The following is a 15,930-nucleotide window of genomic DNA, read 5'->3' as shown; positions in this document are numbered from 1 at the left end:
CATTCTTCCAGGACAATTATTGATGATGGACAAACACCACTGTTATGTGGTACATAAGCAGGGGGGAACCCACTCATACCCTCTCTGCAGACTAGCCATGGCTGTGTGGAACACAGCCTTGAGCTACCAAGTGCACCTACAGGCTCAATTCCTGCCAGGAAAACTAAATACACTGGCAGACGACCTATGCAGAAATCTCATGGACCCACACGAGTGGAAACTAGAACCAAAGATATTCAATATGTTGAGAAACAAATGGGGGAGCCCGGAGATGGACCTGTTTGCCTCCCCCAGAACTGCCAATTGGACACATTCTGCACTTGTGCTCCCCACAAACAAGCTTGGAAAGTGGATGCACTGTCCTTCACCTGGAAAAACCTATCAGTTTATGCCTTTCCCCCTCTGCCTCTCCAAGGTACTACTAAAGATCAAACAGTACAAACCAAGGACAATACTGATTGCACCAGACTGGCCACGCCAACACTGGTACCCCTCTTGCGCAGTGTATCACTGCTGGCACCATGGCACCTGCCTCAGACCCCTGCCCTGCTGTCCCAGCAGGGCGGACTGATTCTGCACCCACAACTTCAAACCCTGAACCTGGAAGCCTGGCTAATTACCTGATTTCTCCGTTACCATCCCTCAGTAAGCAAGTGATGGATGTCATCCTGGAGGCAAGGGGGCCTAGTACTAGATAATTCTATGCTGAAAAATGGAAAAGATTCTGTTTCTGGAGCCAAACTCAGGAGATGGGCACAGCAGCTCCCAATTTGCCCCATATTCTTCAATACTTAACTGTGATGCTTCACAAGGGCCTTTCCTTTTCCTCCATCAAAATTCATGCCTCAGCCATTTCAGCAGAGAACCACCCTTCATCTCTCATCCACTGCTGAAGCAATTCCACAGAAGGGCCAAAAACTTAAGACCACCCAGGAGAGCCTTTACTCCAGCCTGGGACCTTAACTTTGTATTGGAAAAGCTCACTCTACCTCCCTTTGAGCCAGCTGCAAATGCAGAGTTGAAATTCCTTTCTTGGAAAACAGCCTTCCTTTTTAGCCATCACTTCAGCAAGAAGGGTGTCTGAATTACAGGCCCTCATGGCAGTGGAGCCTTTCATCATCTTTCATGGCGACAGGGTGTCCCTTAGGACCAATCCCTCTTTCATACCCAAGGTGGTATCCATTGTGGCCCTTAATCAGTCCATTCATTTGCCAACCTTCTTTTCTAATCCACAGAACAAAGGAGAACGAATACTGCACTCCTTGGATGTGCACAGACAACTTAGATTTACTTGGACAGGACTAAGCCTCTCAGGAAATCTGAACATCTGCTGGTTGCATTTGCTGCAGGGGCAGAGGGGAAGGCCATTTCAGAGCCAACCGTTTCTAAGTGAATAGGCCATTGCATTCATTTCTGCTATAAGCATCATGGAAAACCTACCCCAGAGGGGATAAGACCACATTCAACCAGGGCTGCATCTACATCTACAACCTTTCTCAGAGGTGTCCCTACCAGGGACATCCTAGAAGCTGCTACCTGGAGTTCTGTACATACCTTCACCAAGCATTACCACTTGCCAATTATTTCCAAATCCAGAGCTGGATTTGCCACTGCAGTCTTGCAGGACCTTATAGCTGGTCCTAATGCTATCTAATTACCTCCTCCCATCCTTAGCTTTGGGAATCTACCCAAATGTGATGACTGCAACAGTGAAACACGAAGAACATAGTGCAGTTGTGTACACTTACCATAAATGTAGATGTTTGTATTCACTGTTGCAGTCCTTGTTACCCTCCCTCCAGCCCCCTGACTTCTATGGACTATACCTCTATTCTTGTTTACTATGCTTAAAGCTTTTTGGTGTATTTGCTTTTTTGTTGGAGGTGTAACCTTGTATATAATTGCTTCCCATTATGGGGGCACCTGACATCTGGGGCAAGAAAAACTGATGTAATGGCATCGGCTGCATGTTTTACACCCCTGACTACCTGACATCATGGAAGATGAGACAGCAACTGACGCAAGACCCAAAACTTTGGTAATCAGGCCGACTGAGGGCTACTGCTAGCAGATAACCCAAATGTGATCACTGCAACAGTGAATACACTCAAACATCTACATTTATGGTAAGTTTACACAACTGTACTGTAGTGGATTCTTATGATGAGCATAGAACAGTTGTATGAGTGCACTCAAGTCTTGTGGTAAAGGTGGAGAAAAGTGAAGCATTACTACACTTGCCATAAGTATGTGCGCTTTCCAAAAAAAAAAAAAAAAAAAGTAGATCTTTCACTTGCCAATCCATTTACCTTAAATGTATCAAGAACAAGCACATTTGAAAGGTGCAAGCTTTTACATACTGAAGACCACCCTTTGTGAAGACACGCTTACTAGTTTCATCTTACAAAAAAAAAAAAAAAAGTGTGGCACAGACCTGCCTTCTTTCTTTAGTCTTCTGCATTACTGCTCTCCTGGGTTAAGAAATAAGTCCATTTGAGGCTTGGAGACTTTGCAAAAGCTCTGGACCTCTGACTGTGGGGGTGGATGTTTTCATGTGGTAAATTCCTATGGATAACAAATCGTACTGCAGCAGTGGTCTTCCTACGCTAACATCTGCTATTGTGGTGTGTGCTCTCAAATGGCTGTAATTTTTAGTAATACTAGTTTGTCTTTATCTTTGCAGTCCCACTCTAAATTTACTCCAGAAGTGAATTTGCCCTTCATAGGTAGGTACTAGGCTATCTGCCCTGGGGCCTATACAAGCCCAGCCAAAAAGGTACCCTGGCTTTTGCCACCCAAGAAAATTATTTTCCTGTGCCACTGCTGAGCAGAGCCACAGAGGTGATCCCTGGGGTGAATTTCCTATTTCTCATCCAATCATCAATATTTTTCTTGACAAGTGCTAATGAGGAGCTTTGTTTGATATAAATAGGTAGTTTATTCCAGAGTATGGGAAATCTCTGGGATAGCAATCTATCCCTCCGGCATGTTCTGTTTATTGTGGTGACAGGATTTGGGTCCCTAGAGCATGTAGCTCGGAGGGATTGGGATTTCTTTAAGTGGAGCATGTCCAACAGCTCTGGGTTTGACATAGCTTTGTATGTTAGGCAGAGATCATCTCTGAGTAGGTGATATGCGATGGAGTAAAGCTGAAGTTTATTGAGACAGTCTGCGTAGGGTATTTGTTTGAGGCCGGTAATCCTCTTTGTGAGGTATTTCTGCGGCCTTTCCAGTTGTTGTAGATGTCTTGTGAGGTACATACCAAAAGAGGGGCATTGTACTCTATAATGGGTCCAATGAGTGATGAGTAGAGGGGAACAATTACCTCTTTTTTTCTGGATGAGAAACCTTTTGTGATGAGGTGTGCCACATAGAAGGATTTCCTGACTACTGTGGCAATATGATTATCAAAGGAGAGACTACTGTCCACCTGTGTGCCAAGGTCTCTTATCACACATTCGGTGTTAAGTATACTACCGCCTATGTTGTAGTTCATGGGTACAGAGTTTTTACCAAAGGGGATGACAGTGCACTTTTTCACATTGAGCTTGAGGCCATGGCTTTGACACTAGGCATCTGTCTCAGTGAGGCCCTTTTGTAGGATGTCCACATCATTAGGAGTTTTGATTATGGCTCCTAGTTTGCAGTCATCTGCGAACTTCATTAGCCAAAGACCTTCTGTGTTAGCCTGTACTTCAGAGAAGTAGATACCAAACAGGAGAGGACCCAGGACTGAACCCTGTGGTACTCTGGATTTGGAGTCTGCTACTTTTATAGTGTGGGTTCTGTCAGTGAGCCATTTGGCAACCCATCTTGTGACATAGGGATTTATACCAAGTTTAATGAGTTTATCTATAATTCCAGAGTGGAGGATTGTGTTGAAAGCCTTGGCAAGATCTAGATAGGCTGTTTGAACCACCTTACCCTTGTCTACGGCTTTGGTGACTGCTTCAAAGAAGTCTATCAGGTTTAGGAGACTTGATCTGCCTTTTATAAACCCAAACTGGGTGGGGTCCAGAGTTTGGAGATTACCAGTGTCTTTGTTTATAAGTTCCATGATGATACATTCCTTGGCCTTGCAGACCAGGCTCGTCAGGCTATTGGGGCGATAGTTCCCGGGGTCCGTGGTGGCTCCCCCCTTGTGGAGTGGGAAAACTGTCGCTGTGCGCCATTCAGCAGGCACAAAGCCTGAGGTGAGGCTATGATTGAACATGGTACTTAGGTGGGGTGCCAGTTCATTCTGTAGTTCATGTAGAACGCAGCCTGGGATATTGTCTGGTCCAATGGATGCTGTGTTCTTGGCTTTGGAGAGTGTGGTTTTTACCTGTGCAGCCATGATTACAGGAACTTTGCAATCTTCCGGTATAGAGATGGGCTTTTTAGGGGGTGAGAGGGGGGTAAAGTTAGCACTGAACCTATCTGCCAGGATGTTGGCAATATCAGTTGGGTCTATATATTTAGTGCCATTGTACTGTAATGCAGAGCAGATCTGAGTGTTGCCATTGAGATTCTTGACGTAGCTATAGAATGCTTTGTGGTCGTCTTTAGAATCAGTGACGATTTTGTTTTCGTAACTAGCTTTGGAGGATTTTATCAGGGATCGCAGCTTCTTACTGAGGCTGACCAAGGAGCTCCTCCACTCATGGGATTTTACTCTTTTTTTCAACAGTTTCTTCTTCCTTCTGTTGTGCAGATTGTTTATGGCAGGGGACCACCAGATTGGCTTCCTTTTTTGGAGGACAGCGTCTTGGTTCTGTTTGGGATAGCACGATCCATGCACTCATGTAAGTGCTTATAAAGTGCAGTTGTGTAGGATTCAGTAGTCGTAACTGTGTTGTCCATCTGCATGGGTGTCATGAAGTTCACCACTTCTGTCTTAAGAAGCATGAAGTTGGCTTTGGAGAAATTTTTTACCATGGTTTCCTTAATGGGGGGTGGGGGCAGGATGTGGATATCTAGGGTAATTAGCTTATGGTCGGATCGGACCAATGAGGCGTTGACTTCAGGGGTGGAACATCGGTCACTCATGTTGGTAATGACTAGATCTAGGATATTGTTGCCCCTGGTGGGGGTGTGGATAAGTTGATCCAGGGCATTGGAGTTTATGAATTCCAGAAAGCGTTGAGCGAAGGAGTTGGTACATGAGTAGTTTTCCCAGTTAATGGTGGGGTAGTTGAAATCGCCCATTATTAGGGTGTTTGGTTGAACTCTAATATTTTCCAGTACATCAATAAAAGAGGAGTGGGAATCCTGGGGCATGATGGGTGATCTGTAGCAAGCTACAATTTGGATTGCAGTTTTGTCCAGAGTTAGTTGCACTTGGATAACCTCAGCTGCATTATCCTGTGCAACTAGCCTGGAGGTGTGGATATCCTTAATGAATATGGACACACCTCCGCCTTTGGTATTCCAGGGGTGCTCTCTGGAGCCTTGAACCAGATCTCAGTCACTGCACAAATATCGATGTTCTAAATTTTAAGGAATGCCTCGAGTGAGTGCATTTTGAGATTTAGACTTCTAGCATTGAGTAGCATCACCCTCAGTTTTTGCTTAACTGTTCCTGTTACGGTGGTGAATTTGTCATTTGAACCTTGCCTAAAAAGGCACTATAGGGGCGGCAAGAACCTTAGCCAGTATCCGGAATCCCAGGGGTGACAGGTGCAGGCCATCTCTGGCAAAGCATCGTGGTCTGTCGAGCATGTCATCCCAGGCAGACAGATACTTGATCCCTTTAGAATGGCACCTGAAGCTTAGCCAATTGTTGAAGTCAGTCATTTTGTCCTTGTACTAAGGCATCATTCTGGGTGATGGCAGAATGCTACTCAGGGCTACGGTCATACCTGCCTGGACTACAAGATCGGAGAGCTCTTCCATGTCTCTGTTCATGTAGTCCTGGGAAGTACATCTCGGGTCGTTCACACCAACATGGACAATGACAGAATCATATTTGTACTTGTTGTGGAGTGACCTGAGTGCATGGGTTATGTGGCGGATCCTGGCACCCGACAGGCAGCTGACAGTAACCTTCTCCTTGTTTAGCCTGGTGAGTGGGACATCAGTGTGCCTGACTATAGAGTCACCTATGACTAGTATGTTGGGTACGTTGTTTTGCCTTATTGGCTGTGGTTGAGTGGCACACTGAGTCTGCGGGCTATGTGTCATGTGGGTTGTGTTGGGGGGTGGAGGTTAAGTGCATTTTTGCTTTGGAGGTCTCTGTTACTTGAGCAGATTATTATTGAGAGCCTCCGTGAATGTTTTTGTGATTCTTTGTGTGGATTTTGGTGGTGTAGATTTAGTGAGACTATGTGATGAGTGTCGTGTTGTGCAAGTGTTTACCTTCTCTTGACTGTGAAGTTCAGTCTTGATTGGAAAGAGCTTTAGCTCCACTTTGGCTAGATAAGTGCATCTCTCACAGGTTGTAGTGTTGGGTGGTAGGAGGAGAGGGTTGTCTGTGTACATGAGGCAATTTCTACAGTGCCCCAAGATGCCCAGATTCGTCAGATAGACAGGAGAGAACACTGGGAGCTGACCCTTGGACATGCCTGAATAAAAAACTATTTTCCTCTAGATAAGTGAGGAAAATGAGTACAAGAGCTGTTTTTCTCTAAGCAAGTGAGGAAAGCAAGTACCAAAACTGTTTTCCTCTAGGTAATGAGGAAGGCTGAGTGCTGTAGTAATTAGTAGGTTATTTAGTGCTTACAATTTCTGAACAAATGCTGATCACAGATAAGCAAATTCAAGTGCTAAAACTAAGAATCTATATCTGGACTGAACTAGTTACATGAAAGGGGGGAAACAAGTGCAAATGTGGGCTTTTAAATCAGAAAGTTGAGAGAGATGGAAAAACTGCCCCAACGGCCATTAACTACAATTTCTGGGCCAGAACCACTCCTTATGTGGTAGATAGGTTACCTAGTGCTTACCACTCCCACTGATAAGCTAGAAGGCTTCCCTTCAACACAGAAAGCTTGGGGGGGGGGGGCTCAGAAGCTTACATGCAGTCCTGGATACAGCAAATCTGAATCTGGACTACACTAGTTACATGAAAGGTATATTATTTTTTATTTTTATATATATACACACATATACACATATATATATATATATATATATATATATATATATATATATATATATATATATATATATACAGAAAGGTAGCTAAAATAGCAGTAAAAACAATTAAAATGCAGTGCAAGCTAGCACACTTGAGTATGTAGCAATGTTAGACCAAACAGTTTAAAAAATGCAATTAAATTAAAAATGACTAAAAACAACTGCAGAAGGAGTCTATTAGGTAGAATGAGGTAAAGAGATGGGACTGGGGGGAGTGTAAGAATTCCAACCACGAAAAATCACCAGTAACCAACAAATTCAGTAAACCTTGAATCCTGGAACTTCAATAAAACATACTTTATTCGAATACTGGACCAAAACAAGATAAAATACTTTTCGTAGGCACTAAGCGCTTTCACCCTATCATCCTAGGGCATCATCAGAGTACAACAAATAGTACAACAAATATCATCCCTTATATACAGAACTAATAATAGTTAATTATACAATTTCCTAATTAAAACATTTATCTCCTTAGTTACAATGGTTCAGAGAGAGAATTTAAGGCAGTGGAACCCTAACCAAAACTTAAGGTAGTACTGCAGTTAACATAATGTCAATGTTCATTCATACAACGAATGTGAATAATGACAATAACATCACAGGTAGTAAAAGATAAAAATGTTAAAAATGTTGAAAATATTAAAAATATCCAAGATACACTGTACAGCCTTTCACAAAAAGATCATGAATAATAAAATATAATATAATAAAGAATAGAAAGTAATAATCAAAATCAGAATGGCAGTTAAATTACTCATAGTAGTTAAACCCTACTGTTCCAACCAAGGAATTGTGTATATTTCAACCTAATAAACAATAGTACTACTTGTTATAAGAACTATGAAATTGTGTAACCTTGTTATGATATGTACCTAAACTTAATAAATATAATAAATAAATATTAATAATTATTAAATAAATATTTAAGTATTTAAATATGTTTGTTCATAAAATTGTTAAATTGTTAAAAATATTTATTAATAAAATTGATGATTGTAAATTGTATATAATAAAAATTACCACATAAATGTTAATACAAAAATACAATAAAATATGCTATAATTGTATTGACAATGCGAATTATAAAAATATAAATATAAAAATATATAAAATAGTGTAGTTGTACTTGCTGAATGTGATTAAAACGTAACAACTGTTAAACTGTTTGTACAACGACAACCTTTGTGTAAGTGTTGTGTATAGTTGAAATTTATTCCACACATAAAATACTAAATTAACTGTGACTTCAGCTTAAGTATGCTGGCTATAGATATTTGATCATTGATGCCAGGCAACTTACTGGCATTTAATCTAAGTTGCCAGAGACATTCTTTCGCTTCTAATAAAGTTTTAATGTCACCACCTTTTTGTGCATTCTTGTAAGGTATTCTGTCAATCACAAAAAACAAGAATTTTTTAAAATTAACACAACTAACACTATGATTATATAAAGCACTAGTCTGTCTATGATTCCTAATGTCACTTAAATGTTCAATGATTCTTGTTTTTAATTTTCTGTTCGTTTTTCCTATGTAATATGCTTCACATCCTGTACAGGAAGCTGCGTATACTACCATAACCGAGTTAGTCACAAACTCCAGGACATCTAATGGTCATTTCATAGTTCGAAATTGAAAGGTATGGTCCATTGTTAATAAATCTACATATGTGACATGCACCACATTTATTCATTTTAGATTTCCTAAACATGTCATTATTTACACTTTTTTCAAACAAGTTTTTTAAATTTCTACCCCTACTAAAAGTAATCTTAGGTTTGTTTCCTAGAATATTCCCAAGTTCCGTGTTAGATTCTGTGATAATACTCCACGAATCATGTAACACTTTAACAATTTGTTGAGATTTTTCATTAAAGGGAATAACAAAAGTGTCATGTCCTACCTTAGAATTTGATAAATCCTTTGGTATAAATCCGTGGTATATAATAGGTTTGTACAATGTCTGTCTGTTCCTTAAAATACCTTGACTAATATCAAAAACAAACTCTGCGGGGTAAGCTCTAGCTAAAAACATGTTTTGTAATTTAACAAGCTCCTTTTTGAAGACTTCATCATTACTCACAATTCTAGACAGCCTCACCATCTGTCCTTTAACTAAGTTTCTCTTCTGATGGACAAGGTGACAACTGTCAAAATGTAAAAATGAATTGGAGTAAGTCTTCTTCCTATAAATGTTAGATTCAAATTTATTGTCTTGTGTGGATATTGTAATGTCCAAAAATTCAATTGTGTTGTTTGACATGTGACTAGTGAATTTAAAAAAAACTGTTGTTTGTCCAATGTAAATAATAAAATCGTTGAACTCGGCTTCAGTACCTCTCCAAAAAATCAAAATGTCATCCAGGTAACGTAGGTATAGTAAAACCTTACTCCAGTAGTTACTAGTAAAAACATGTTCTAACTCCAAGCAGCTAGGACTAGGTTGGCGTAAATGGGGGCACATCTTGCGCCCATAGCTACACCATTTCTTTGTCTAAAATAACCACCGTTAAAGTATATAAAGTTGTTTTCCAACACAAGTTCTAACATCTCAGATAATAACCGATTCTCAGATCTATTGTGTTGCCTATGTGTGTTGAGACATGCTTCAAACATTTCAAGGCCGTCTTGATGCGGAATTACAGTGAAAAGATTGATTACATATACAGTAACCATAAGAAAATCAAAATTAGCATCAAAACTGTTAGCAAATTGTCTAATAGAGTCTAGACAGTGCCAGGAGTCTCTTAGAATGTGTGGTAACCTCCCTAAAATATTTTTGCACTTAAAATCAATGTATGCTGCTAAAGCTTCAGTCTTCGAGCCTCTAGCAGAAACTATTGGTCTAAAAGGGGGGTTGTCAATGTGTTTATGAATTTTGGGAATCCCAAAAATAGAAGGTATAGTTGGGAATTCCACAGAGATGTACTGATAAGTTTGTGAATCAATTCTTCCATCCATAAGATATTCATATGTCAACCAATCTATTTTAGTGTAGGCTTTGTTAACCTCATGCCTACTCACCTTTTCATAGGTCTCATCATCATCCAAAAGCTCAAGCATCCTATTGTCATAGTCTTCACTTAACATAATAACTACCCCACCACCTTTGTCTGGTTTCATGATCCTGAATTTGTCGGTGCTTGTGAGCTCTTTTAGACAAAATTTTTCTGCAGATGTCAAATTAAAGTTAATAAATGTCTTGTCACATAAAATTCTTCTAATATGTGTCTCACAAAGTTTTTCAAATACATGTATCATGAAATTCTGGCGGAGTATAAAAGTACTATGACGCTTGAGTGTGAAACCGGGAAAAGCCCAAAGAAAAACAAACATGCAACTGTTTATAGTACAGCTGTTAGCTTACAGTACTCCTTATTGTTTGTCCCATCTTTCATGTGTGGACTTTTTGTTTTAAGGACCAGCTTTTTACCTGCTTGCTCTGCATTTATTTTTTTATTTTATCTATCATAAATTATCCATGTAAGTCTTCATTTATTCCATCTCTACCATCTTTTCCTGTGTGTAGTTACTCTCTACTACCAAAATATTTGCTTTCCCTCTTAGATTTAGTCTTCCTTTCCAACATTTTGCCTTATTCCATCAAAGTCTGCGTGTCCAACCCCCTTACATTTCTTCTCCCTCTGTTTATTCTTGAACGGTCTTATACACCCCCAGCTTGGTTGCTGTTTGCTCCCATGACTGCTGTTCGCATTTATAGCCCCTACCATCTTGACTGGTAGCCTTTCCAGCATTCATATGGCATTCATCCATCTACAACCCATTTTTCCACATGGGGTCAGGGGGTCACTTCAACAGTGGCAGTCGTCTAGAGCCAAGGTTTACACTGCAGGATGACTGTACCATCATATTTTCTACCATCTCTATTTCCTCATCCATCAAATGTCTTATTGTCCATCAGAGCAGCACTGCTCTTGCACCTGCCTCTTCCCTCCTCCATTTTCTGTCTTTCTCTGTCAATACCTCCAAGATACCCTCTTTAGCTCCTAGTAATGTACCTCCTTTATCAGTTGAAGCCCCATACTACTGTTTTACTTCACAGTCTAAAATTTTGAAGGCTCTTCCTCTCCTTGTCCACCATTAAGTGTCTCATCTACGTAGTTCAGTCTCTGTCTTTGTAATTGTCTGAATTAGAAGACACTGTGCTTGCCTTATTCCGTGCTTGCAAGATCTTTTAACTTTGGTTCCATATCTGTAAAGGAATCATGAATGATCCTATAGAAAACCAGGTGTCCCTTAGGACATGGTATATATTCCTTCAGAAAATGGTATCAGAATTGTCCTTAAACCAGTCTGTTCATATCCATGTTGTTTTTTTCTGGTAGTAGGAACTTCAGAAAGTGCCCTTCTCATCCTGGGCATGCACTGTGGCTCAGGTTCTGTTTGAAGCTAGTGCACAGATTCAGAATTACCAAACATCTGTTAGTCTCCTATTTTCAAGGAAAAAGAGGTGCTGACAGTTGCTAAGCACACCCTTGCCACTTTGATTGGTATCTGTGTTATATTTTGCTATCAGGAAAGGCTACTTTACAGGGGGTATGGCTGATTTTGTCATTTCTTCAGAAATATCTTCATTGCAGATGCTTATGCTGTGGCACTTTGTCATTGTTTCACACATTCAGCAAGTATTATTGCTCAGACTATGACTGCAGGTAGCAGCCTCCTTTGGTGGGTTTGGGATTTAATGTTAGTTGAGATTCATTCTGTTTGTAGACACACCAAGGAGGGTGCCCCATATCATATGTAACAGATCCTACCTTATCAGTTGATTTGTGAGTGGGATTATCCTTTATGGGTCTTGAGTACCCTTCAGCCATTCTGTGTAACTGGATTTCCCCCCTCCGTGCACCAACTGCTGCTGGGAGTTACTTTTAAGTCATACAGATATTGTTTGTACAGTGTATATTTCCTTCATTTAATTGCTTTATTTGCAAGAATGTGCTATTTCAGTGGCTGGCAATAATCTGGTAAGCTTCAAATGAGTGAGTGTAGGGGCTAGGCACCCTCTTAATGTGTATCTTGTGATCATGTAGTACATGCCTGTGAATTTGAAAATGTCATAAAAAGTAGTAGTAGAGGGATTTGGGGGGGGATATTCCCCAAGATTCAACTGGCAAGCTGTCCCATTAGAGATCATCTGACAAGGTAAGAAGAGTTTGTGTCTTTTGGCAAGACAAGGTAAACTTTGATCTGAATGAGACAGTTTCTGAAAGTCATAGTTTAAAGTGCACCCTTTTGCATTTCAGCATTCTAACCTACTTAACAACTCTGGGCACCCTGTTTGGCAATCTGTGAACACAAGCCCTACAAACCACTGGTCATCTGATATGAGCAGTATATGGGGAGCTGCTGACACAAAGAATGCAAATTTAGGTTTCTGGGATGATGCCATTAAAGAGGTGATACCACCCACTTCATCTGCCAAAATTAATAAGAGCACTGTGAATCTCAGGTAAGAAGTGTACTTCGTGATGCTGATGTGTTTATGCATACTCACTAGCTCCATTATTTTATACATCTGTTTTGGCCCTTTTTGACAAGTAGTTAAATTGTTTTGTCTGTGTATGAAGTGTCTACCTCCCAGTTTCTTCTGCTTAACAGTGTTGTTAATGCATCATCTGGCTGTTGTAGCAAATATCACCTTTTACCACATCAACAGTTGCTTTTTCGTCATTAGCTGACATATGCATGGTAACAGTGTATGTCCTTCTATTCTCATTTTGTAGTATTCTCACATGTTGAGGATACTGCACCATTGAAAAGAAGGACATCTATGGTTATGGTAAAATTTTACACTAATTTTCCTTTTTACAAGGGGCGTTACTTTTAGGTCTTATTCCATCCATCCATCGACAGCCCATTTCTGCTAAAGCATTAGTTTCAGCTTTGATTTATATTCACTTATAGTTATCTTGCCACTCTGACCCACACTTTAGTCGGTACATTTTGTCAAAATGTGCTGTTTTTCTTGTGGAGAATTTAATTAAGTTTTGTGCATCTAGGTGATGTAATGATTTATGGTTTTAGCATTTTCTTACAAGTAATCTGCTAATCTACATTAACCTTTTAACCAACTTTTAATAGAGTGTACTTGTACCATTTTTTTTGGGGGGGCAGCTCAGGTCTTTAAGTTGTTTCCACTTTAAGACCTTACAAAGGCACGTCTGTTTATCTTGCAGAACTGTTTGTATTTTTTTCATATTCTAAGGTTTGCAGAATGCTTTCATCTCTTCCAAATCATCATATTCAAGACACTTTGAAGTCACCCTGTTCTTGCCATTGATGAGAAAGACGATTGAGGCATTATTATTGTCCAGCGCAAAATTTCTTTTGCTTCTTCCCTGTCTGGTACTACATTGGACAGAAGTATTGCTTTACCTTGTTTCTCAGGTGGAAATCCTAGTCTCCTCACTGTCACACACTGAAGCCGAGCACAGACCTTCCAGTGCTGATGTGTACGTTGGCAAGTATGCTGGTGTCAGCTGTGGTTTTGATGTCAGGTCCACATTTTTTGGGGCTGGTGTTCTACATCAGTTTTGCTGCCTCTGTCAACAAGTTTCTACATTGATGCTATGAAAGTCAGGAATTTCTTTGAGTATATAGCTAGGATTGTTTTGTTAGTGTCATTGCCTGTGTTGACTGGGTCAGCTTTTTAGCCCTTAGGGTTGACAGGTGATCTGAAGTAGTTGACTTCATTTGATCTTCAACCTGTGGGTTTCAGATCCAAATCAGATCCAACACGGACGCATTTTCCAGCTACTGATACAAGCTCCCAGCTCCTTTCCTTTACCCACAATGCCCCATGTCTCCTTCCTCCTTTCAGAAGCAACAAGTGTGATCCGAGCTCTTAGCATAGTTGGGAGTTTTTTTGTGAGTAAAAGTCTGATATTTTTTGATATTTCCTTCTCTTAATTTCTTCCTTTACCTTTTCGCGAGGTTGTCGGTACAAAAAAAAAGTTTACTTTTCAGCTTTCCCTTCAGTCTATCCTATTGTGTGTGCGCGTGAGTTGGGCTTTTCTATTTTAGGGATGTCTGAAGCCCCTAAATCAGGTTTCTGTAAATGCACAGAGTGTGGCCATAAGCTTTCCCCAGCAGATGGCCACATTTTGTGTGTGGTGTGTCCTGTCCTATTTGTGCTGGATTCCACCCCAGAGCACCGAAGGACAGGAGGGACAAACTAATTCTAAAGGGGCTTACTCCCCTCCTCAGGGACAGTAGTTCCTCCTTTGCTTCCCGTGGGAACAGCAGCAGCTGCATCCTCCTCCTCCTCCCCGGCCTCTGGGACTCAAACTCCTGCCAAGAGGTCCAGGGAGGGAGAAAAGGCCAAGAAGGACAAGCTGTTAAGTGGTCCCCCGACCGCTCGGTTCAGGCTGGTCCACCACTGAAAGTAAGGCCTGGGTCTCCTTGGCTAAGATCTCCCAGGTTTTCCCCTGAGCCAGAGGAAGCTCCTCTCCGGTCCCCAGCCAGGTCCTCTCCCCACCGGCTTTCTAGATGTGTTTTGGTGGCTTATTCTTCATGATCTACCCAGAGTTTGAGTGAAGTAGAGATGGACAAGATGATGCGGAGGTTTATCCGCACCCAGATCCACATGGGGGTGTTGCCAGCACCCTCTCCCTCTGGAGGGGGTAGCTCGCAACCTTTCTTTACACCTATAACTCCTTCTCCGATCTGACCTTTGGTTTTGGAGTCCCTGGATTCGAGTACCCTTGGAGTTGATGGGTCGGCACCAACAGTCCCATGTACCTTGATGCCGGCCGTTGCCTTGAGCATGTCAGATTCGACTGGTTTGGATCCGAGCTCTCAGAGCCGTAGTCTTGGGGTCATATCCGAGGGGTTGCTGTCTGCTCTGAGCATTTCCAAGCGCAGTATCCCTCTTGGTATCTCTGCTCATAGAGCCTCGACTCTGACTCCCCTGTTGGGTCAGAGGGGGAAGGCCCCCACCAGTATCTCCCAGGAGGTCTGTTCCCCTTCGGCTTTTGACATGGTGGAGAGGGTTCTCTCAGTTTTGAGACCCTTGACTATCTCATCCTCAGACTCCGTCCAAACCCCCTCGGCTTTGGGTGCGGTCCAGACAATCTTGCTGTCTGAGACAGCCTGTGTCCATCCTACCTCAGGAGGCTCCACCATGGGAACAACAGAAAGTTTGCGAATCCTCTCCAGAGAGTCTCACTGAGGAGGTACCTCACAAATGGACATGAAAGAGGAGGCACTTGGACTCTCTGCCAGAGTCCCTCACCAAAGACACTGACATGTTGGAGGGGAACGTTCCCCATGGTCACCCTCCCCGAGGATGTCTTCTTTGGCGACATCATGGAACTCCTCCGGCAGAGTGGGGGGGGGGTTGGTCTGCCCCAAAACCACCCTTGGACAAGTCAGTGTTCCTGGAAGTATTCGGCATGGGCCCATCTACTTTTTGGGTGTCCCCTCCTGCAGATCCTTTAGTGGATCTTATAACATCTAGGGCATGGAAGGAACCAGACACCGTGGAGACTATCCCCAAGCACCCGGACAAGGTCTTAAGTCCCCCATCAGACAAGGACGTGCTGGAATAAGGGGTCCCCAGTGAATGCTGTTGTTGTGGCAGCAGCCACCAAGAAGGAGCTCGCACAGGAGAGCTCCATGGCTCACCCTCCTGATCATGAATCAAGGGCATTGGACCATTTTGGGAAGCGAGTGTATGCTTCAGCAACGTTCTCGGTAAGGGCGCTGAACTACATGGCACACACAATTCGATTACAGCGAGACTTGGTCAAAGAAGTCACTGAGTCGACCTCGGAGTCCATGTTGGCAG

The 15,930-nt window shown here is 41.8% G+C and overlaps 1 protein-coding gene across 9 annotated transcripts in view; it reads left to right on the top strand.

Moving 5' to 3' along the window:
- Window positions 1–15,930, top strand: part of GIGYF2 (GRB10 interacting GYF protein 2) — a 2,932,407-nt gene that overhangs the window by 2,715,943 nt on the left and 200,534 nt on the right. For all 9 annotated transcript variants that reach the window (XM_044070588.1, XM_044070589.1, XM_044070593.1 and 6 more), the window contains one exon: window positions 12,386–12,591. In XM_044070588.1, the coding sequence (XP_043926523.1) occupies window positions 12,386–12,591 (206 nt within the window). The remainder of the gene's footprint in view (window positions 1–12,385; window positions 12,592–15,930) is intronic.

The sequence above is a fragment of the Protopterus annectens genome, chromosome 4.part1 (assembly GCF_019279795.1).
Source record: "Protopterus annectens isolate FY-2018-M chromosome 4.part1, PAN1.0, whole genome shotgun sequence".
NCBI classification, from domain to species: Eukaryota; Metazoa; Chordata; order Ceratodontiformes; family Protopteridae; genus Protopterus; species Protopterus annectens.
This window is presented reverse-complemented; position numbering and strand designations above follow the sequence as displayed.